The 23,574-nt window shown below is 36.0% G+C and overlaps 2 protein-coding genes across 3 annotated transcripts in view; one reads left to right on the top strand and one right to left on the bottom strand.

Annotated features, from left to right (window-relative positions):
- LOC142337846 (uncharacterized) overlaps nucleotides 1-9,700 on the bottom strand; it is a 64,694-nt gene extending 54,994 nt beyond the window's left edge. For both annotated transcript variants that reach the window (XM_075387398.1, XM_075387397.1), the window contains exons 1-2: nucleotides 9,514-9,700; nucleotides 7,718-7,833 (exon numbers count right to left, since the gene is read on the bottom strand). In XM_075387398.1, the coding sequence (XP_075243513.1) occupies nucleotides 7,718-7,833; nucleotides 9,514-9,544 (147 nt within the window). In that variant the 5' untranslated portion in view covers nucleotides 9,545-9,700. The remainder of the gene's footprint in view (nucleotides 1-7,717; nucleotides 7,834-9,513) is intronic.
- Nucleotides 1-23,574, top strand: part of LOC142337845 (centrin-3-like) — a 447,449-nt gene that overhangs the window by 46,125 nt on the left and 377,750 nt on the right. The gene's annotated exons all lie outside the window — the stretch shown is intronic.

A 23,574-nucleotide genomic window follows, 5' to 3' on the forward strand; every position in this document is an offset into this window, starting at 1 on the left:
GAGTTGAGTCACAAGCACTTCACTTGTCTCAACCTCAAGTACCCAAATTCAATATCTGTTATCTGGTCATACTTGGACAAGTATGTTTGGAGGAAGCCAGTTCCCAAAACAGTACCCGCAATGGAGGATTTCAATAGAAAGCTCAACCTTGTTTGGGCCAAAAAACGCCAACTTGAAAATTGAAGGGCCATAATATTGACCTTCAAGTTAAATACTCTGAAACTGCTGTGCTTCATTGGGTGAATAAATAACCAGGCCCTGAAAAGTTTTTGTTAAAATTAAAACGCTGGATTTGCTGAAAAGGACGCTCAAGTTTTTGCAAAGACTGAAGAAGAAAAACTATCACTCCTAAGCTTTAGTCTGTCTTATTTATTCTTTTCTCTCACTTATTAATTAAGACTTCTACTAAATTTGTAATAATGGTTGCGTTTTCTTTTGACAAGCTTATTTGAGATGTCTTTTACTTATGAATTCGACCTTTTAAATCAGTTTTTTTCCGTTCGCCATGATCTGTTCTCCTTCTCCTCCTAAACTGGTTGTAACACAGCTTCTGTTTTTCAGAGTAATGCAGATATTTGGTAGCAGGGCCATAATAATGACCTGCAGATTTAGTGACGAGAACGTGCAAATGAAGATTGGAGATTGTCATTCTGCTACAGTTTCGATGGAGACAGAAACCTCAATTAAATGAATTTGACTTGATTTTTGGGGTGAACCATATTAAACCATATATGTCCTTATCAGTGAGCAGACTTGTTTGAACTTACTTTTGTATTACGTGCTAGTTTTCAATTAGTTCATCTTGTTCATGAAAAAAGATTTATAAAATGTAGATTTCTTCTATGGTGACTTATTTGCTGCTCGTAGACAGGGCCATAATAATGACCTGCAAGTTTTTAAAAGATTTTCCTCGCCATGCGTATCTTCTCAGGTTGACACCAAAGATTCCTGGTTCGCTCTGTTTTAGAAGTTTTGATATCTCGAGTGAAACAATCGGGAAATTTTTGCTTTCTGCTCAAAACGGGCCATAATATTGACCTTTTAAATGAAAAGCAATTTCCCTTAAAATGCCGGCGGCCGAAATTACAGCCAGAGTTGAGTCAACTGTCCATAATTACAAACTACTGGCGTCAATTGACTTTCGTCTGACTGAATCACTAATTGACAGAGATGGAGTAAGAAGTCACAAAGCTATTGCTGCAGAAAATGTGATCGATTTTTCCGACCAAGATAGCCTGTATCGTTTTCTTGAGGAGAGTTATACAACTTCCTTTCAATCTGTAGACTATAAAACATCTATCAATGAGTTCGTGAGTGATTCTGACCGCAGTTATTGTGGTTTCTCAGTAATTGCAAACAAAAACTTAAAAAAAGGTGTGATTGTTTCTGGATTAGTAGGAGTTGTTGGAAATTTGTCGGAAGCTTTAGAATTTGAGTTTGACTTTTCAACATTTGTTTGCCAATACACTCATCAAAATCGAATAATGCTGGGACCAATCTCTTTTGTTAATCATTCTTGTCGCCCCAATGTTGCCTTCAAAATACACAAGTCAAAAATGGGAACAGTGCGTATGGTGACCCTTAGCGACGTGGCTCAAGGAGAAGAAATCTGCGTCAGTTACGGTGCAAAATACTTTTTGCATGGAGATATCAACACATGCCAGTGTCCACATAGCGATCTCCACGCTGCAAAGAAAAGTCGCTCCACAAAAAACAGCAGTCGTCCATTGGACTCTAATCGTCAGCAGGTTTCATTCTCTCAAGAGAAACAACCACTAATGTCAGACCAAGTCCACATAGATGACGGGAATTCAAAGAATCGAGTTTTGCCGCTCATGGAGCAATCAGGCGCTCTCGTAGAGGACATTTCTATCTCTCAAAATTCAAATGCATTGGCAAGGCAATCAACTGGGCGCCCACAACGTAGAATTGAGAACTACGAAACTTTCTGGGGGAATGAACAAAGGCAGGAATTTTCCCTTAAATGTACAATTTGCGAAGAAAACATTGATGTGGCTGATATGATGTATCACATGAAGCTACATCATCGTTTCGAGGCGCAAATTCCCTGCCCTGTTTGTCAACACCTTTTTCGATTCTGTCAAAGCTTTGTGCGTCATTTTGACAAACATTTGCCAGATATTCAAAACACACTGATGATTTCTCAATCGGATTTTGTTTCCAGTGCTGTTTAGGATTCACAAGCTCTGTCAATTGCGCCTTCTAGTCAAGAAAGTGTTTCTAGTGGGCTCCAAGATTCTCAACAAAGCTTGGAATCTTCTGACAGTGAAATTGATGCGGTGTTGGAACTTCAGAATTCATCATTCCTCAATAAAAGACAGCCTTCGAATATAGCAGTACCTTCGGTATCAAAAAAGGATCCTAAATGAAATAAAGAAAACACTAATGGAAAAACGGTCCACTCTGTGCAGACAAAATAATTGTTTTGTAATCACTAAAAGTTTGCAGCAGTTTTTGATGCACCTTTCACTAGACCACAGTTTTGATAAAAACTTCTTCTGTCTTTTCTGTCCTCGTTTTTATTCCTCGCCTAAGTGCCTTCGGATACATATTGTCCGAAGTCATTCATCAGAAACAAAACAATCCGATGAGTTCTTGCAGGAGAACGAAAACTTCGTTTCAGAGTCAGAAACTCCCAATGAGACAGTGGAAACTTTTGAAAAACACCTTAAAATCATCCAAAAAATTGCCCGAGGTGAAACGGGTGATGAAGTTCTTTTACGTGTATTATCATCTTCCTCAGTAACTTTAAGCAACGCATTCAAGTTCCTTGATCAATTTGGGAGCTACTTCAACCTTTTGTTCGAGTCAATCTTTCAAATTATTGAAAATTCCCTAGCTGCTCCCTCTGAACTTTGCTCGGAAAATTTCGAGCTTCTATGTAGTGCTATTCACAACAGTACATTTTGTACTATAAAAAATAGCAATGACCTCCAAATATTTTTGCGGAAACAAAGCAACTATGTATCTGAAGAAGAAGTGGTTCTCGGCACGAGGCAGGAAACCAGACTCAAATTTGGCCGCCCAATGCAAGTCTGTGTAAAACAAGCCTGCTATTTTGTCCCCATTTCAAAAGTTTTGAAAAATATGCTCCTAAAAATGACAAAGTGGTGGATCAGATTTTTAGTTACAACGAACTTTTGAGAAAAGTTACTGACCAAGGTCTTTTAATCGATATTCAGCAGGCCAAGTCGTTTGAAAACAATGGAACTCCATTTGAACTGCCTCAACCTGAAGGTGTGGAGATGACCCCTCACTCATTTAAGCTGAGCTTACAATTGTACTCAGATGATTTCGAACCAGCTAACCCAATTGGGTCCCGCAGAACCATACACAAAGTTACTTGTTTTTATTGGATTCTTAAAAATCTTCCTCCGTGGTTGACGCAGCAAGCGCGTGCAGTTAACGTTGCTGCGGTCTGTAACACCTTAGATTTGCAACGCTATGGTTACAAGATGATTCTTTCTAGATTCAGTAAAGATTTGGAGAGCTTAGAAGAACCATTCAATGTCGTAACTGATGAGGGTACGAAAATTACATAACTGGAGCTCAATTCACTTTTGTAGCTGATAATGCTGAGTATCATTCGGCGCTAGGTTTTGTAAAGAGCTTCTCAAAATCGTTTTGCTGCGAAAGATGTCTGACAACTGTTGACGATTTCAATAAGCACTTTGACCAATCGAAATGTTTGTTGCGCAGTTTCAAAAGTTTCAAGAAAAACGTTGAAAAAGCTGAATTAAACCGCCAACCGTCAAAAGGTGTTCGAGCAAAGTGCCACCTAGAAACGAAGTACTTTAGTGCATACCGCAATTGGACAGCTGACATTCAACATGATTTATTTGAAGGTGGAACTCAATATACTTTGAAACTAGTGATTCACGACCTGATAGTCAGTCGCAAAGTTATCTCCATTGATATTCTTAATTATAGGCTGCAGTCTTTTGCCTACGGTCGAGAGATTGACGGCAAACCAACAGAAATTGACCTAAATAGGTAAGAATTTTTTTTCTGGTATTGTCAGATTATCTAATCGCTGTGACTCATTTATTTAAGTACAGAGAAGAAAAGAACTAACAAATCAGCTTTTCCAATACACTTTAGTACTTGCTCAAAAGATTTCTCATATTTTTTTACAGAACCTAAATTGGGGTTGTTGATTTATGCAGGCTCAAAGATTTGAAAGACCACAGTGTACGGGGCAAAACAGATCAAATCTTCACGCTCTACAGGTTCCTGCCTATTATTTTGTGCGACCGTATTCCACAACAAGATGAGCTCTGGCAATTTTTAATTCACTACTTTGATTTGGTCTCTCTACTTCTGTCCACATCGTTCGTGGAAGCTGACCTAAGGATATTGTCATATGAAATTAGTAAGTAGCATTAATTGGTTATGCTTCCGAACACTTCTACGCTTTCTGAGTCTTTTTGTGTATTTTTTCTTGCTTGCTTTAAAACGGATATTGTGTTTTTAACAGGAAAGCACCTGCAAAAATTCAGAAAGCTGTTTCCTCACCAACCAGTAATCTTCAAGCAGCATCGCCTAATCCATTACCCAACTGTTTTACAGCAATCCGGACCTTTCATCCACCAGTGTGTGCTAAAATATGAAAGAAAGCACCAGTTTTTTAAACGTCTCGCACATCAGGTGTGCAATTTTAAAAATATTTGCAAGACTATGGTCAACAGACACCAATTGGAGCAATATGTGCACTGGTCGTCGTCAGATGATTCTCCGGCGACTGAATTTGGTCCTGGAAAATTGGTTCCCTGTGAGATTATTTTCTCGAAAGAAAATGTGAAAATTCTTGCAGAAAACTTTAACCTGGTTGAAAACGTTTTATATGAATGCAAGAGAGCAAAAACATTGGGAATATGGTTTAAAATTTTTGATGTTATTTTTATCAATTACAATCCTAGCACTGATATGCCAGTAATTTTGAAAATTGAAAAAATTTTGCGAGTGGCGAACCAATTGGTTTTCTTTGGATATACACTTGAAATATTCAAATATTCAAATACTTCCAGAAGTTATCTGACAACCGAAAAACCTGTAACCAAATTTGTTTCTTACAATTCTCTGTTCGACTATCACTGCTATTCCATACATCGATGCTTCGATCAGAAATGTATTTATGGTCATATCGTTTTGCGAAATAAACTCCTCTTCAATAACTTCGCGAGCTGGCTAACAAATGCATAAAAACTTCCAAACTTCCTGTAACGAGCTAATGTTCTAGAAACAATTTGTTTGTAGATGCTGTTGTAATGTTATTTTGTCCAAAATTATTTTTTCCAAACAATTGTCTTGAAACTGAAGTTTTTTCTGTTGTTGTTGGTGTCGCTTGATTGTAAAAATCTCCAGGATGGCTTGTCTTTCTAATCACGCGCTTAAGTGTATGAGTGAAGATAAAAAATTTTGAAAACGTTTCAGATAATGCTAAACCACACAAAAATGACCAAAACTGAATCACAATCGTCACTGTTGCTCATTGATGGTAAATTGACATATACAAAAGTATCAGGAAAAAAGGTAAGCTTACTCTTAAGGTTGATTCCATGATAGCTTCTTCTTTAGCCTAAACTCTTGTACCAGGCGTAAAGCTCAAAAACTACTGTAATTTGTGAAATTAGTCTCTAAAACTACAAGTAACTTTCAAGGGTATTTCGTTGATTGCTTTGGTTTTTCTTCTGTCCGTGTCTTGGCAGGGAAACTGGGCCATAATAATGATTAGTTGAAGCATACTGTTTGTAGTTTCTGGAGAGTTTTCTGCAGTTGGGCCATAATTTTGACCAACACGAGACATCTTATGCCACTATTTGTTTCTACACCTTGTTCTACATTTGAAGCCATAGTATGCATTAAGAGTGACGGAAGTCACAGTTTTGGATGCTTTTGACTAGCCGTCTTTTTAATTCCAAATTTCACTAAGCCTGTGACTCTCATTTATGTGTGCCCATAAGCTCTTCATTTAGGTTAGCTGCATTTCGCAGCATCTCTAGGCATTCAACTCCAATTTTTTTTAATTCAATTTTGTTTGCTAAGGTATTAAAATCAGCATGAGACTGATAGTTCAATGATCAACTTTCCTAGGAGGTTGAATTCGAGACAACAGTAACGTAAAAATAGCACAACGTCATTTCTACAATTCAACCTTGTACAGATTTTTCTAAAATTACAAATAACTTTCAATGTTCATTGCTTCGACTTTCCTTCTATCTGGTTTTTGGCATGAAAGCTGGGCCATAATACTGACCAGTTGAGGCATACTGTTTGTAATTTTCAGAGAAAATGTTTTCGCAGTTGGGAAAGTGTTTTCGCAGTTGGGCCATAATTATGACCAACATGAAACGTGTGCCATTATTTGTTTTTTCCCTGTTCTACAGCTGAAGCCATAGTATGTTTAAAGAGTGAATCACTGTCACAATTTTTGGTGCTTTGACTAACCGTCTTTTAAATTCCAATGCTCACTAAACCTCTGACTTGCGATAAATGAATGCCAATAAACTCCTCTTATAGATTAGCTACGAGATTGCCGAGCAACTCGAGGCATTCAATCCCAAGTTTTTTTAGATCAATTTTTTCTGCTAATGTTGCTAATGTGTTGAAATCAGCATCAGATTGATAGGTAAATGATCAATTTTCCTAGGAGGTTGCATTTGAGACTACAGTAACGTAATATTTGCGCGAAGTCATTTCTTCAATTCAACCTTGTACTTTACAGATTTTTCTAAAATTACAAATAACTTTCAATGTTCATTGCTTTGACGTCTCTTCTTTCTGGGTTTTGGCATGAAAACTGGGCCATAATAATGACCAGTTGAGGCATTCTAGTTGTATTTTTCAGAGAAATTGTTTTCGCAGTTGGGCCATAATTTTGACCAACCCGAGGCGTTTCGTGCCAATACTTGTTTCTACTTCCAGTTCTACAACTGAAGCCCTAATTTGTATTTAAACTGAACCACTGTCTCTCATTTCTAGTGATTTCTAAGCCAATTTTCGGTTGCTGAACCGAAAAAAATATTACATGAGAAATCATGTGAAGTTGGCCAAAAAATCGTGTTTTTTTACCCGATTTCTCGCGTAAAAAGAATCACACGATAAAAGGTCGATTTACACGAGAAATCGTGTAAGTTTACACGATTCTCTCGGGCTTAACCTCAGGATTTTTCGTGTGATTTACACGGTTAATCATTTAATTTTCATGCAATTTTTCGTGTGTTTCAAACCGATGTTTCATGTGTTTTCACAGAGAAAAATCGTGTGGTTTTCACACGAAAATTTGGTTGAGAACACACGAGAAATCGTTTGAATTTTACATGATTTATCGTGTGAATCACACGAGAAATCCTGAGATTAACCCCGAGAGAATCGTGTAAATTTACATGATTTCTCGTGTAAATCGACCTTTTATCGTGTGATTCTTTTTACGCGAGAAATCGGGTAAAAATACACGATTTTTTGTTGAATTCACACGATAAATTTTTAGAGTGAACAATCAAGAATTATAATACTGTAAAAATAGTAAGAAAACCTTTAGAAAAAAATTCTTCAAATTCAAATCAAAATAAATAAATTTCTGTGAACATTTCATTGGTGTGAGTTTAATATTCAGTTTTTCTACCGAAACTAGGGACTTTAGTTGTTTGGAAGTAGTTTTTCACGGGACTTTTTAGTAAATATGTATACTACTTACATCCCAAACAGCTACTGCATTGCGAATTGTGTAGTGAAAGTAGTCAAAATCCAACTTTTCTCCTGTAGACGGATGGGCCCAAGGAGCAAAATCGTATTCTACGGACAAGGTAAGTTCTGAAAAACAATAATTTTCTGACACATAAAAGGTATGCTATGAATAGTATTTTCCTATAGTTGCCAACAATCTCTTATAAGTTTAGAGTCTGTACATTAAGAACTGAGCACAAAATTTTTGCTTTATGCAAATTTTATTAAAATAGCATAACGTGTTTAAATTTGCCCAAAAAAATTAGTATTTGCGCTTTGTTCTGGTTTTGTTAAAAACTCGAAAATCAGAAACGGGTGGGATATCGACTTAAATTACGAAATTGGTTTTCCCATTTAAATTCGTGAAAAAAGTGTTCAAGCTCTGCGCAAAATTCTTTCAACTGGCATTTCGAACAAGATGTGGCCTATGCTAAAAAAATATATTAGAGTTTTTCCTTTTCATAGACATGGTCCAAAAACATTTCATAAGTAATTCTGAACTTTTTAAATCAATTTTCTTTCTTTCAGTGATTATCAGATCAGCGGTGCAGCATCGTATTACAGTATTGAGCAATGTTGATCCGAGATGAAAACTGAATAGAAGAGTATCCAAATTTTAGGAATTCCTAATAGAGATCAGTTGCTGCAATAGGGGCTCACTCTCTTGTAATTTGATCGAAGAAAAATTAAAGGGTATGCTGCAGAGAATAATATCACCAAAAATAAAAAACTATGTGCCGTTTTTCTCGTAATTTTTCTACAACAGTTTGTCATCATTAGTAGTAGCTCCCACTGGCTCAATTCATTAACAATTTAAAGTTGAACTGTAAAGTTATCGAAAAAAACTTGCAAACTGCTTTTTGAACCAAAATTAGGTTTTTCTTGAAGAACGTAACTAAATTAAGAAGAAAAAAAATATCTCTGAGCCTGTGGTTATGAAGGGCTAACATTTTTCTTTAATTCGTAAAATTTGGTTCTCCTAAATTTTAACTACGCGTGTTTTGTAAGGTAATTGTTTATCTTTTCTTTCAGATAAAACCAAAGCCCAGACTGAGGAGTTTTGGTTGAATTCAAGTCCAGCGTGCAAGGTACCTGTCAAGCCAAAGTGGTGTAAGTTGACTTTAGGTTTATTATAGGGTACTAGGGTCTGGTAGGGCTTTCAAAACAAATTTTTGTCGGACAAGGTTGTTTAATAAGTTGTGGTCTAATCTTGATTATTTTTTCAAACTATTCTTTGGGGATAAAAAGGACAACATATATTGCCCCCTCAGTTATTAAATATTTTGCGATAGCAGGAAACGCACTTAAAAACAATATCCTTTTTTTTAAAATTGAGCAGCAGAATAAATTTTTCTGGAAAAGATTGAAGATGACAGCCAATTATGCAAATAAGAAAACTGAAAACCAATTTTGTAAATGGTTATGATAATATTTTCAGAAGTTTTCCCTTCTCCAACGATCACTCCCGTGATATTCATGATATTTGCATGACAAAAACACATCAGCAAAAAAGTTAAATGCTTTTTGCATTTACCTTTATCAATGTAGTTTATCAATGTTGTTTTTTTCACATCAAATTCAAATTTGTTCTCAATCTCAAAAAAATTGTCGTTCTTCATAAACTACTTTTGACTTCGAATTTAATTCAACTGAGTAGTTTTTAATTGCAATGAGAGTTTTTCGTTTTTTGATCACAGCTACTAATAAGATTAATGACTAAAACTCAAAATCTTTGAAAAGTAAAAAGTGGTTAAAAGAACAACTTACCCACATCTATCAAACCAGGCACTCGAATCATGGTGTATGTTTCTCTCAGCTGTCAACGCCGAACAACTTGAAGAGTTTTAGGTTGTTTAAGAGATTGTTTATAGTATCTTATCAGTATTTTTGGGGCATTTGAAAACAAAATTATTGAACCAGCGAAAATATTTCCATTATTCCCAAATTTTGACTAACATATGATTTACTCCCTATTTTTTTCGCAAATTCTTTTTTCCCAAAAAACGAATCGAATATGATTAAGATCGGAAACAATTAAATTGAAACCAATTAGTGCTAAATTTACTGATAAAACTTTTGCCTCAAAGTTTTTTTTGTTGTTTTCATTCTGAAACATTTTTACAAAGTAAAAATGTTTCTGCGGTTTTCGCAAGCTCTTCAAAGAACTTTTTCTTACCGTTATAAAAATTCTACTCCGATTTTTTTAATGGCAACATCCGTTCAATTAAAGGAGAGGACCGTCCCCACCGGTTAAATTGATGCCAGCCATCTAGACTCGGTTGCTGAAGAACAGCCTACGAAAAAAATAAAGAATATTAGAGTTATTGTTTTTGATTCTGCTTCCATCATTATTTTTTCTAATTCCTTTCTATTGGTTAAGTAAACTTTATATAAATGTTGCTAAAAACAACCAACTTATACTTGATAAATTTTAGATAAAGTTGTTAGTTTCTTCCAAGCGCATCTCTCAGTTGGTGCCAGCAGTAAGCAAAATTGACGCCGTATATGTTGTTTGAAACTGAGAATAAAATGAGTTCTTGTTTGATTGATAGCTCTATTACATTGAGTTTGAAAACATAGTATATTCTTTAATCTTGCTGCGGCAATTGGTCTGATCAAAGTGAATAGAAACGGTAGCAGGAATTTTTTCAAGTTTGAAAATAAAGCACGCAAAATTTTAACTTTTTTCATTAACGTGATGCTTTAGATTTTTTTGTGAGGCTCATTTTTCATATATTCACTTTACAGGACTGAAAATTAAGACTTATATATAACATAAAAAGTTAAATTAGCAAGCAAAAGTGTTTGATTTTCGTTTTTATCACTCAATATGACAAAAAATTTTCATTTCCTGATTCGTTGAAGCAGATAAGAGAGTACTGAATTCAAGCAGAAGGCTGAGGTGTTAAATGAAAACTCTCTCTGAGATAACTAACAGGGCATTTCTCGAAAAAATTAAACTTTTGACTAACGGTAAAAACATAATATTGTCAGGTCATTTTGTTAATCGAGTTGATTTTAATTGTGTCTTTATTATAGTGATTTATCTTAAAGCTGACAAATTTTTATCAAAATCATTTAGTTTCAAACAAACAAACAAACAATCTAAGTTTGTTAGGAAATATATAATTCGATAATTTTGTAGATAGTTGACCGCTGATCAATGGAACTGTAAAAGATTTGTTCTTTGGTTCATCCCCAATTTCTCCATCTTCTCTATTTCTATTCGTAATATATCGATTTCATTCATTGAACTTGATGGGAATGGAAGTAACGAATGCATCCCTCTTTCGAAAAGATTTTTACCTATTGAAGGTTTTGGATCATGACAAAGGAGAAAAGTCTTTTCTGCAGGTGAAAAGGATCGTTTGGCATAAACGTTTTCCCAATTTACAATCAAAGTTGAAAAAAATCTTTTTAACACAATTGCAGTTACAAAAATTGAATGCAAGGACAAACAGACCTCTAAACGCAATTTTTTAAGTTCGAGTGAGAAGGAGTAGAAAATGAAACAGAAATTATTGTGCGCCAGTTAAACAAAAAACTAAAACTGTTGTATTCCAACCTAAACATCTCGTTTCAATTTTGTCGTTTAACTTCGACTGTAAAATATTTGATATATGTTCAACGTCAATATAACTGGTTTGAGACAGTTACAAAAATTGTAACCAAAGTTACCACGTGTCGCAACAAAGTCACGATAATTGTAATTTAATCACGACAAATGTCATTCCATTTGGATTCAAAAAGCTATAAGTAAGCATAAACACGTTGAAGGTCCGCCGACCAAACATATAGGATAGACCTTGGAATAAGAGTCAGCAAACGCACACGAGTTAGGAACAGCTCTCATTGGACATTTGATTCGCTATCAGGGGAGGTACTTAAGACTAAGATAGGCTAAATTCAGTTATCAAAAACAGGCTGACCATCAAAAAAGCGGACAACCACTAGATATCCATCCCCACAGTTCATTTGGAATAATTTACTTAAAACTATTGAGAGGTTGATTATTTGGGTCCCGAAAGAGAAGTTATGTTGTCGAGAAACAAAACATATGCCAGCTGTTTTTTTTTAAAAAAAAAACCAAGAGGCTGAAACCATCAAACTAGGTGGCATTAATCTTCCCCACTGCGGTTCTAAGACTAAGAGCAGCATTTTTGTGTGCTTTCAGTTGTCTTCATGGTCGGGTGGGGTCATGTATTGGGAGTTTTGGAATTTTTCTGCTTTAAATCTAGCTACGACTACTCAAATCGATGGCACTAAAGCCAAAGAACAACGTCCCAAAGACAAAGATACAGCAAAGACCAACACAGCACAGACGAAGACACTGATAAGACCAATACAGCAAAGATTAAGAAAGCACCAAAGTCCAAGCTGCCTATAATTCAACAATATCCCTACACAATACCATGCAAGAAGCCAACATCATCAACATTGACAGAAAACCTAGAGAGAAGAAAAAGTCAAGAACAGCTCATTGCACCATTCTATCCAGAGTGAACAACAATTAACGCAGCCAAAAAATTAACAGAAAGACTTTTCACGTCAGTGAAAAAGAGCACATAAGACTGGAACAAATCTCATCAATGTTGACAAAGAACAGTTGCTTCTCTCTGACGTGAACCAAAAATTCAATAACTGATCGGACAGCTGATGGACTTGACGAGGAGGAAATCAAAGATCAGAGAATGACAAAAACACGACAGGACAGATTGTTGACTGAATCAAACGCTTTGTCTGGTACAGAAAATTGACGGCCAGATCTCCATCGCCGAGATTAGCAATCAGGCCTGTAAATACAACTTTGAACCTGCCGAAACTGTAGTTGCCATTTTTTGCAGAGACTAAAAAGATTGACCATCTTTTTGCGGACATTTTAACGGATAAGTGACAAGGAACGGCCAAATTACAGACAGACAACACTTGCTGTATCTAAAAATGTATGTGGAAGGAGATGTATCCAAGCTTTTAATCTCACTAAAGTAACTACGCCAACTTCAATACTGCATGCCACATCCTAAAAAACAGATACGACAACAGTTTATGAGCCCGTGTCTCCGCCATTGTTTCACGGAATCCAGTAAGAAGCGAAAACACTGAGGCATTTCTAGATCTGATGGACAGAGTGGAAGATCACAAATTGGCATGCTTGGTCAGACGGAAGACCATCAGGACATCATCCTTTTCATTTCAGAAAAATTGGTATCAGAAACCATAAAATTTTGGGAACTATCATCACCAGGAAGAGGCCTGCAGCGCTATCTCAAAACGGTCATTTCGAAGTGCAAACAACACGCCCCCATGAAGTAGCCACAATGCGGTCAGCACCAACGGTTGACATGAAGTCAACAAGCACCACAATTATTTGACAATTTTTGGGCGCACAGCTAACTCTTTGACAAAAACTGGTGAATGTTGCAATGAAAACAAAAAAAACTTACAAATATCAACGGTTAAAAGCTCTATCAGTTCAGGAACTAGCCCAGTTGATCCAGAAGAAAAGAATTCGATTCAACTGCCTACGACCGTGATATTGCAGCGAACAATGCAACAGTTCTACATGCAGGAAGTGCAAGAATTGCCTCACACATAAAAGTCTATTACATTTGGAAAACAATACAAATTCAAGGACAACTTCAACAGCACAAACAATCACATATAGCAACACATCACCACAAGAAGTAAGCACTCAAGCAACAAAGACGTTCAAAAAAAGGAAACAGGAAAAGTTGCGATTACAACACGGTGGAACTCAGAAGAAGAGAAAAGCGAAGATCTCTTTTCAAAGTATCACTCATCGTAACCAAGAAAGAATATTCGTTCTGAAACACCATTTCAGAGAAGATGCTCATCCTTAGGTGACTCGTACTAGCAAGCAAAAAAACTACATGGCCTGATTTTCCTATTGGAGAAACACCAAGAGACGTATAACAGATTTAGTCAACTCATTCATTGAACTCGTTCATGAACTCATTCATTGAACTCATTGAACTTCGACACACAGAAGAAGTCCCCAGAAAAATTTCCTATACCAGGCACAAACTGCTTCTAATTGTGACATCATTGTGTTATTAAAAACGCCAGCTCTACAACTTACCTGAGGGCCGTAATCGAAGTCTCAGCTATGTCAGTCAGTGAAGCCAAGTGCCCATCCTCTAATGGTTGGGACTCAACTTCAAAACAGTCTGTTCGGATCTCTTATTCGCTTTCGATTTCATCAAGTAGCACTGTCAGAGGTCATTGCCATGATGTACCAACAAGTTCAACTCGACCACGAACACAAGTTTTCACAGATTTTCGAGGAAAAACACAAACGACTCGGTATTTAAAATACACAAAATGACAAGAGTGACCTAAGGAGTATGAACATCTTCATACCACTCAACTCGACCCCTCAAAAACCTATCGGACAGCTTGAGAAACATCATTCTGCTACTTGCCATCAATAACGAAATGTATGCCGAGGAGTTGTCATAAGAAGCCTAAGATGTAGAGCAAGCCACTCAATTACTGGCCAAAATTGTTGCAACGCAGAAAACCGCTTGTTTCAATAAACGAAAATGGCAATCAATTGTTTTTCCTCTTGTGTAGCAAAGCGACCGACGATTACACAATCAAAAGCGACCGACGATTACACAATAAAAACTCTTGGCATAAATTGGAGTCCTGCTCCAGATCACATCAATTTCACAGTTTGCCGGGACAAGGAACTACTCAACATTAAGAGGAAAATAATGACGGAAGTTGTTTGAACCACTTGGATGGTTGTGCCTGACAACATTTCAGTTAAAATCATTCATACAACTTCTCTGGATGAAAAAGCTAACCCGGGACAAAACTCTCTCGTTAAATATTTAGGAACAGGTTCATTACTAAATGCAAGGGATGAAAAAGATTCAACTTGGGCGAAAAAAATTTGCACCACCTTCCTCATCATCTCTGGAGCTCCAGATATTTTTGACACCTCAACTACAGCATAAGCAGCAGTTGTATACGTACGACATCCAATGGAAAACAAAGTGCGCACTCAAAAACTAGCAGCAAAAACATGCGATGCGCGAATAAAAACTTTGAGTGTTCCGCTTTCAGAATTATATACGGCAATTCTATGCAGCTTTGGCAATTCTATGAGCAGAATTGGCTCAAAAATTGACAGAAGCCACCAACGGTGGCTGCTTTTTATAACCGAGACAATTGGCTCGGACGAATTCACAAGTGATCCTCGCCTGGACTAAGGAAATCCCAAGAAAAAGGAAAACCTATGTTGCGATCCGAGTGGCCACAATTCAGAGCATAGTTTCGTCGCAAAATTAGAAGTTCTAACCAAATAGAGAACATACAGCTGATTGTGCATCACGGTGAATTTCAGCTGACAAACTTCTAAATTATCAATTTTGGCCGAAAGAAATGAATTGGTTGCGTCAACACGAGGAGTTTTGGCCATAATTGGTTAATACACTTTTCTGTAACACCTCAACATAATCATCAGCCGAAGTATATTCGTCACCCAATCTATCCCGAGTAATGCAGCATCACTAACAATACAACAGATTTTGGATCTTACCAACAGACAGTCATCAATGAATCAATTTGTAAGAATTTTTCTTCCGTCTAATTGTTCACTCAGCGACTACGAGCACGGTTGAGAAGATGGCACAGTTGGTCACAGTTGGTCACAACCTGTATCTGATCACTCAAGTACTTAATGAAAACCAAGGCTACATTTCCTGCGGTTTCCGCCAAAGAATACCAAGGAGATATTCAAGCAAAGTCTTTTGTCAACGACTAAGACTCTTATCATCTGCAACACATGAAAAAGTTTGGAGACCAATCTCCGAAATGGTTCAGGGAAAAATCCTTGTTAACAAATCAGCTTGAAAGCCCTTCTAAAGTAACGGATTTCTCCTACGGAAATCAAGAATCACCTGAACAGCAGCACATCTGTCAAACGTCAGCTATTGTCAATAAGGAAAACAATTCCCACCATCAAAAATTATTTCTTCAGAGTAGCCTTGGAGACCAACCCTACAACCAACTCTACAGCCATAGTGAAGAACAAACTACAGAAGGTTCGAAACATTTACAACAAATAACCAACGAAAACCAGTCAACGCCGACAGACTTGGTTCCAACATCCACCATTCTTCTTTCAACACCAGATGAGCATCATCAATTCTACAGCTACTATAACCCAGATACACAACATCAGCTCTTCAATGATCAGTATTTGAAGGAATGGCCACAAAAACACTCCAAATTTATGGAACAAGATTTGCAGAAAAATTTTTTTCATAAGATGCGGATGAGAGTATGCAGCGCAATCAAAAAACCATCTGTTAACGGGAAAGAAGCAGAAACAAATCACAAGAAAGAAAATAGAATGCTTGTTCAGCCGGAATTCAGGAACCCCAATTTTAGCAACACGAGAAGATTCAACTTAAAGTCTAACAACTGACTTAACTTTAAAACGCGTCAAGAAAAGCAGCAATCTACACAGCCTCTCCCAATCTTCGACAAAGGCGACAACGTTGTCCGTGTCGCCGACAAAAAAACATTATACATAAGTTCCTAAAAAATCTATATGAGCAGAGTTACCTGTTCGAGAAAATCGTATGAGAAATCCCAGTTCACATTTTCACATTCAGTTCACCGCAGGCTTGAATTCCGGAGGTTTTTGATGTACGTATTGTTGCCTCGACATGGATAGGTAACGTCAACACCATCAATACCTTGGATTAAACATGCCAGAACCAAACCAAGTACAAGTTGAAGCTGAGATTGAGCCATTTTGAAACTGCAGCTGATTTCTGCTTTCCAAATGTATCAACGCCTGAAAAATTGTTCTCAAGTGTATCGGAGCCTGAAACCCCAATTTGTGCCCACTTTAAATTTGTACGGTATATTGTCCGAATCTTTTCAAACTGTTTTTGTGATTTCTAGCAAAGTTCACTTTCAGTAAAAAAGGCTTGAGTTGGGAGTATACCCATTTGTTGGGGTATAGGTGTAATCCAAAACTTGAAATTTTTAGCTTTTTAATTTAAAAAAGCGGCTGATAACGTATAACCCCCAATGATGGTAATTATACCATAATATGGAACGGGGCCATAATTTTGAGGTGCTACCGTGGAATAAACCACAATATTTGATCTTACTTGTCTTATCTACATTGATTTATTCCAAACATTTTTGTATGTAAGTTTGGACATTTTCAGATTTTTCTTAAACAAGTCCTGCAGTCACCTCATATAAAAAATTCGAAAAAAAATGTAGTTCTGCGCTAACCAACAGCCACTTCTTTCGCAAGAGAATATTGCTGTCAGTAATGTTTTATCATTTAATACTTTCTTTATTTTGTAGCTTGTGGATGAATGTTTCAATTTTTTTTTAATTTTGCCCGATAAACTTTACTGCAGTTACATCAATCTTCAATACTATTTTGTTCTGCATAAGTGAGACCAAAAAAGGATTTCCTCGGCATCAAAGAATGAATGTCATTTGACTTACGCCCAAAGCTCAAGCGTAAGGCAAAACACGCTCAATATTTGTCAACACGGTCATATTGTGTCAAACTTCCTATCGTCTCGTAATGCCTTCTAACTACAGCTTCCCACTATTGATTTTAAAACAGAAAACCAAAGAACTTACTATGAATAAAATTCTTGGAAGAGAAATAAACAAACAATCTACCTTCGGCGTCTCAATGTTTCTGAGCATCATAGTGTTAGGTCACAAGCAAAAGAAAAACGTTATCGGCAAGCCTAAATAAACTAGGTTGAGCCCTGGACTGAACAAACGTTTGTCTTACGTCGTTCACTGATGCGTCTCTGAAATGTAATATTGAGTCTAAATGAAGCACATTCGATTCAGTATGTTTGTATATGAACGGGAAATGGTCTTATTTGAGCATTTACAAGCTATCATGTAATAAATAAGGTGCTTCGAAACAATTTTCAATACATTTTAAGATGCTGAAATAAGTGACCTCAACCAGATTCTACAATTCAACAAACCATCGGAGGCAACTATTCACTATGTTTTTGGTTTTTTCTTCGTGCCACCTCTGTCGATTGACATTTCAAATGTTTTTCGACAAAAAACGAGCACTAAACGCTAGACGCACATGAACAATTGATACGGATACCACAGAAACAAGCCTCAGTGCCAAGCGTTGTGGTGCCCAGGTCTAGACCTCGACTTATGAAAAGACAATGCTAGACCAAAATGTGCTTTGAAAAGACCATACTCGACTCATTTGAGCTATGAAAAAACTTTAGCTCGACTTTAAGACATGCTGTAATTTAGCTCGACTCAAATTGTTCATAAAAGATTTTTGCTGGACCCAAAATTTTCCCAAAAGACTTTATTTAGACCCATAATTTTCAATAAGATTTTAGCTCGACCCAAAGTTAAGGCAGGACTTAAGCTCGACCCCATGTCGCTAAAAAGACTTTAGCTAGACATACAAACATACATTCACATGTACATATATACATAAATACATACAAATATACAAACACATACAAAAATAAATACAAACATACATACATACATACATACATACATACATACATACATACATACATACATACATACATACATACATACATACATACATACATACATACATACATACATACATACATACATACATACATACATACATACATACATACATACATACATACATACATACATACATACATACATACATACATACATACATACATACATACATACATACATACATACATACATACATACATACATACATACATACATACATACATACATACATACATACATACATACATACATACATACATACATACATACATACATACATACATACATACATACATACATACATACATACATACATACATACATACATACATACATACATAAATACATACATACATACTACATACATACATACATACATACATACATACATACATACATACATACATACATACATACATACATACATACATACATACATACATCATACATACATACATACACACATAAATATATACCTACATGATAATGCTGTGATGAAAAAACGTTTGTGATGATGCTGTCAGCGACACGACTCACAACAGGAGGTTCGCATTTACGATCCAACATAATGCCAAAGACTTGCAAAAAAGTCAAATTGAACATAAAGATGACTTATTGATTCACAGGTTGATGAGACCGATTAATTCAGTCAACATTATCTCTACAGAGCTAACAATTTTTTTGAGCTCAAATGCATCTAGATACCAAAGACGTACGATTCCTTAGAACTAGAAAAGCCCCTGTAGCAGTAGAAATACTGGATGTACACCTCCATCCAATCAGAGACTGAGATGACAATATTCTCTTTTAAATAGAAAGAACTCTACTAAAAATATTCAATCTAATAGAGTAGTTGCACGAGGTGTATACCCCTGACTCCGGTGTTAACTCTTTTATACATCGTTATAATTGAAGTATACTTTCAGTGTTTTACCGAGTCTGTTAGCCTGAGAGATATAGTTGAGCATCCTTCGCGCGCAAAATTAAATAGCCTTCACTCAATATACTTTAGGGCTGTGAAAGGAGCCCACTTTGGGTCTGCCATAACTGGTGCAACCAGTGAATTAAGAAATTCTAACTGTAAAAAGATCGCACACAAAACAAACTATTCTCTTTGAGAAAGAAACTTAAAAATAGTTTATATAATCATTTAATTTTTCTTCATTTAAAACTTAGAAAAGTGAAAAAATGAACCATCAAATTGATGAAACTTCCTTTAATATAGACACACACTCTGAAGCTCTACAACTAGCTGTTCTTACACAACAGAACAAACGTCTTCTACGTGAAATTTTACCCTTTGAAGTTAAACACTATCGACAACAAGATGAATTAAATCTACTTTTAAACACAGCAAAACAACTGAAATATCACTAGTTTTCAGTAGAGGAAAATACTCTCTTTTCTTCACCAGAGAAATCATCACAAGCTTCCGGAATTGCTTTTCTTTCATATCTAATTGAAATTGATGGAGCTCAACTCACAAAGGGCTCGATTCTTTTTATTTGTGATCCTCTCACAAACACGTGTATTTTTCTTATATATGACACTCTATTTAACCCCTTATCCAATACACTATTTGAATTCCTTAACGGAGTATGACCAGATGTAGAACCTTTGGATAAAACGGGTGTATTTCAAAAATCTTCTTTCGAATTTCCTAAACGTCACGCGTCCACACTCAATACTGCCACTCTACAATCACGAAAAGAGAGCGTACACAAATTAACTCGACAAGAAGAAGAAAGTTTCACTCATAATCTTGAAACATACATGAGCTCTGTGAAAGCCGCATACTTAAATGAAAAAGAGATTATCGATTCTCTTACACTCCTAGCTTGGTACATACACAGATTTTGGAAAAGTCTCGTGAGACACATTTTTCCAGCTACAAAACTAATAGCTGAGACATACTCACAGTTAATATCGAAACTACCAGAAAAATGTCATTACATTTATGATTCAAACTGGTTTCCACAAAAGCTCGTAGCTATCACAGAAGTACCATCGGAAATTATACAAAAGTTATCCATTAACCATAACCCAATTGAAATGAACAACTTTAATGCAAAGAACCAATCATTCACATTTAGAAACATTCCAGAGACCACAAATACTTCCTTGGAAGGATCACCGATAAAAATATGGATACTATAGTCCACTCACAAACCGCAGACACTTTTATTAACGAAACTACAGATACAGACTCTAATTCCACATAGTGATATGTTGGAAAACTCTTTTCATCACATACAGAGAATCCATTACTTAACCTTGAAGATAATGGCCAAAATAATAACCAAACTAGTGATAGCAATCATGTCACTAATGATACCACTAGTAACACAAATATTTACCATAATCACCAACACAGACAATCTGTGAATTCGACTGAATTGACACAAAATTCAGATCCATTATATACAACTTTAACTACGTTACCAAACGTAAACACACCTTTACCACTTGTACAAAGACAAAACCTTGTATAATTTAACACTGAAACCGTCATTTTAAATAATTTAACTCAACCAACACTAACATATAATAAAAAATATTCAAATCACTCCACAACAATTAGTAAGTTTAATTCGACAACCTAATTGACAGAATATTCAACAAACAACAAATGCCCCAACTCCTTTTTTTCTACAAGTGGCGTCTACACAAACGCCGTCACCTGTAGTTCCCCAAAATACACAAATAATAATCCATATTTAGGAGGCTCAGTGCCCATGCAACAGTCTCTAAGACCGTTTGATGGTACTAATCCTACTTACACAACAGAGGATTTCTTAAATGCTATCACAGCAAATATGGTAATGACGTAAGGACCAGAACAGACTGATTCACCATATCATAACGCATGGATCTTGAAGCGAACTGCCATGATACAAACGGCCTTAATTGCCCCGGCACAACAATGGTACTCACATTCACCACTAGAAAAAAAGAACTGGCAAGCGTTTTGCCGTGAATTTCAAAAGACATTCGACAACCAACAATCACAAACACAAGCGAAACTATTATTAGAAAGCATCACACGTGCTTCTGGTGAACGGATAAAAACACTAGCACTTAGAATTGAACAAATGACTGGAAAAGCATATGTTAATAACGCTCCAGATATGCGTAATGCACAGATGAATGATGCACTTGTCAAAGCACTTGATCCAAAATTAGCCATAATATCTCTAAAAAAGATTGCAAAACACAAATCAACTGAATTGGAACAACAACTTCCATTCTCACAACTACTAGATAAAAAACATCATGAAGATATCACAAGAACACAAATAAAATTAGCACAAATTCTACTCTTTCTTCGTCAATTAATAACCTTTCTCTAGATTTTGATCATCTCACAGTAAATGATATACATATGAGGGAACAAGATTTTGCGCAAGGGATCAACGTAGTACGTCACAAGTACTCAAATGGTCCAATATTTAAAGGGAAACCCCTCTTCCTAAAATTTTGTAAAAAATGCTCACAATCGCACACAGCATTTCCGCTTAACCTGATAAGAGATATACAAAACCACTTGATAAACCCAATTTTCAAAAACAAATTTTTAACCAAGCGATGAAACGTAACCAAAATCTTCCAAACAATCAAGTCACATCAAACAATATGACCGGTAAGAGAAGTAACAGTAGACAACATCGCGATAATTCAAGGACATAGAAGTACCAAAAAATCATCATACTCAAGTTCAAAACACAATTACGGCAAGAGTAACTTGAAACCACCGAGTAAACATGGTTCACCATACCGAAGACCCTCCAATTATCAGAACAAACCTACTTATAACACTAATAACACAAATTCAAATAACTCTAGACCACAATCGCCTCATTATAATAGAGATGGAAATCGTTCATAACAACCATTTTCATGCAATTGACTTCGTAATGTAAGAAATTACATTAACGCTCTCCTAGACCAAGAACAAGCAGACGACACAATGTCTAACACACAAAATGGTGAAACAAAATGTCTCAGAAGAAAAACTTCTAGAACAACAATTCAAACATTTACTCTTAGAAATAAACCAGGATACCCAAGACGAATATTTTGACTGCCAAGGAGAATGTAACGCTCTCACCTCTCACAGAAGAAAACATTCTTTCTACATTATGTAAAGGTAATTTTTGGGTATTACAATTAACAAAAAATACACAACAAACACTTGATTATACGAAAAAATTTTCCCAACACACCTTGGTATTGATTTTGTACTACAATGAGGCGCCACTCCAAAGGTACTAAATAATAATTCTTGGAGTTAAATCAAAGAATACCACAGATTACAACTAAAAGCATCAACATTTGTTCTCTCAGCAGCAAATAATTCTAAATTACAATCAAGTGGCACAGTAAAACTTATCCTCTATCCAGTTGTAACAGAAAATTGAACTCTCAGAAAAACTTCCTTCACCTTTCACGTCTCAAACACAAAAATCATTATCGTAAGAACACATTTCCTAGTAAAAGAATATTGGTTCGTATAAATGTTCATCTCATACACTAGAGATTAAACAAAGTCACGAATTGAAATGACTAAATTTTTATGACTCTCCAACAAAATCACTCCAATACTATTCACGGTTGTTTATTGTTATTGGTGATCAATCACTATGTTTTCAAACCTTTGAACACAGAGTTTTAACCTATTCCTTAACCGCACATGAACGTAAAAAGAAATATGCAAACGGCGCTATTCTTTATGCATCTGATTTTTCATTTATACCACTCCGCAAAATTATGTTTTTCTCTATAATAGATATTATCAACCTTGAATTCCCTTATCATTATACAAATATTAATACAAAACCCCTTAAATCATCCACTAACACTTGTTAAAGAACTAAATGGATATGCACGTGAACAGCGCATACAACCAGATGCCGCTAGACAAATCGTCACAAAGTCTCACAAAGTTCTTCATAGCAGGTCAACAGTACTGCTTCAAACGTTTATTTTACGGCATTTCAATTGAAGCAGCAGCCTTTTCATCCTTTATGAGTAGTATTTTCGAACCACTGATTCGCAAAAATAAAATCATCACATATCTGGATAATGTCTTCATACTTGACACTACAACAGGCAAAATGTTACAAACACTTGACCAATACCACAAAATTCTCAACAAAGAAAACCTCAAAGCAGCTCCTGATAAACCTTTCTGTTTCTTAGATTCCGTTGAACTTGTTATTGGGACACCAATTGGGACACCAATTTCCATACAATCACATACAC

The sequence above is a fragment of the Convolutriloba macropyga genome, chromosome 4 (genome assembly GCF_964194025.1).
Source record: "Convolutriloba macropyga chromosome 4, txConMacr16.3, whole genome shotgun sequence".
NCBI lineage: Eukaryota > Metazoa > Xenacoelomorpha > Acoela > Convolutidae > Convolutriloba > Convolutriloba macropyga.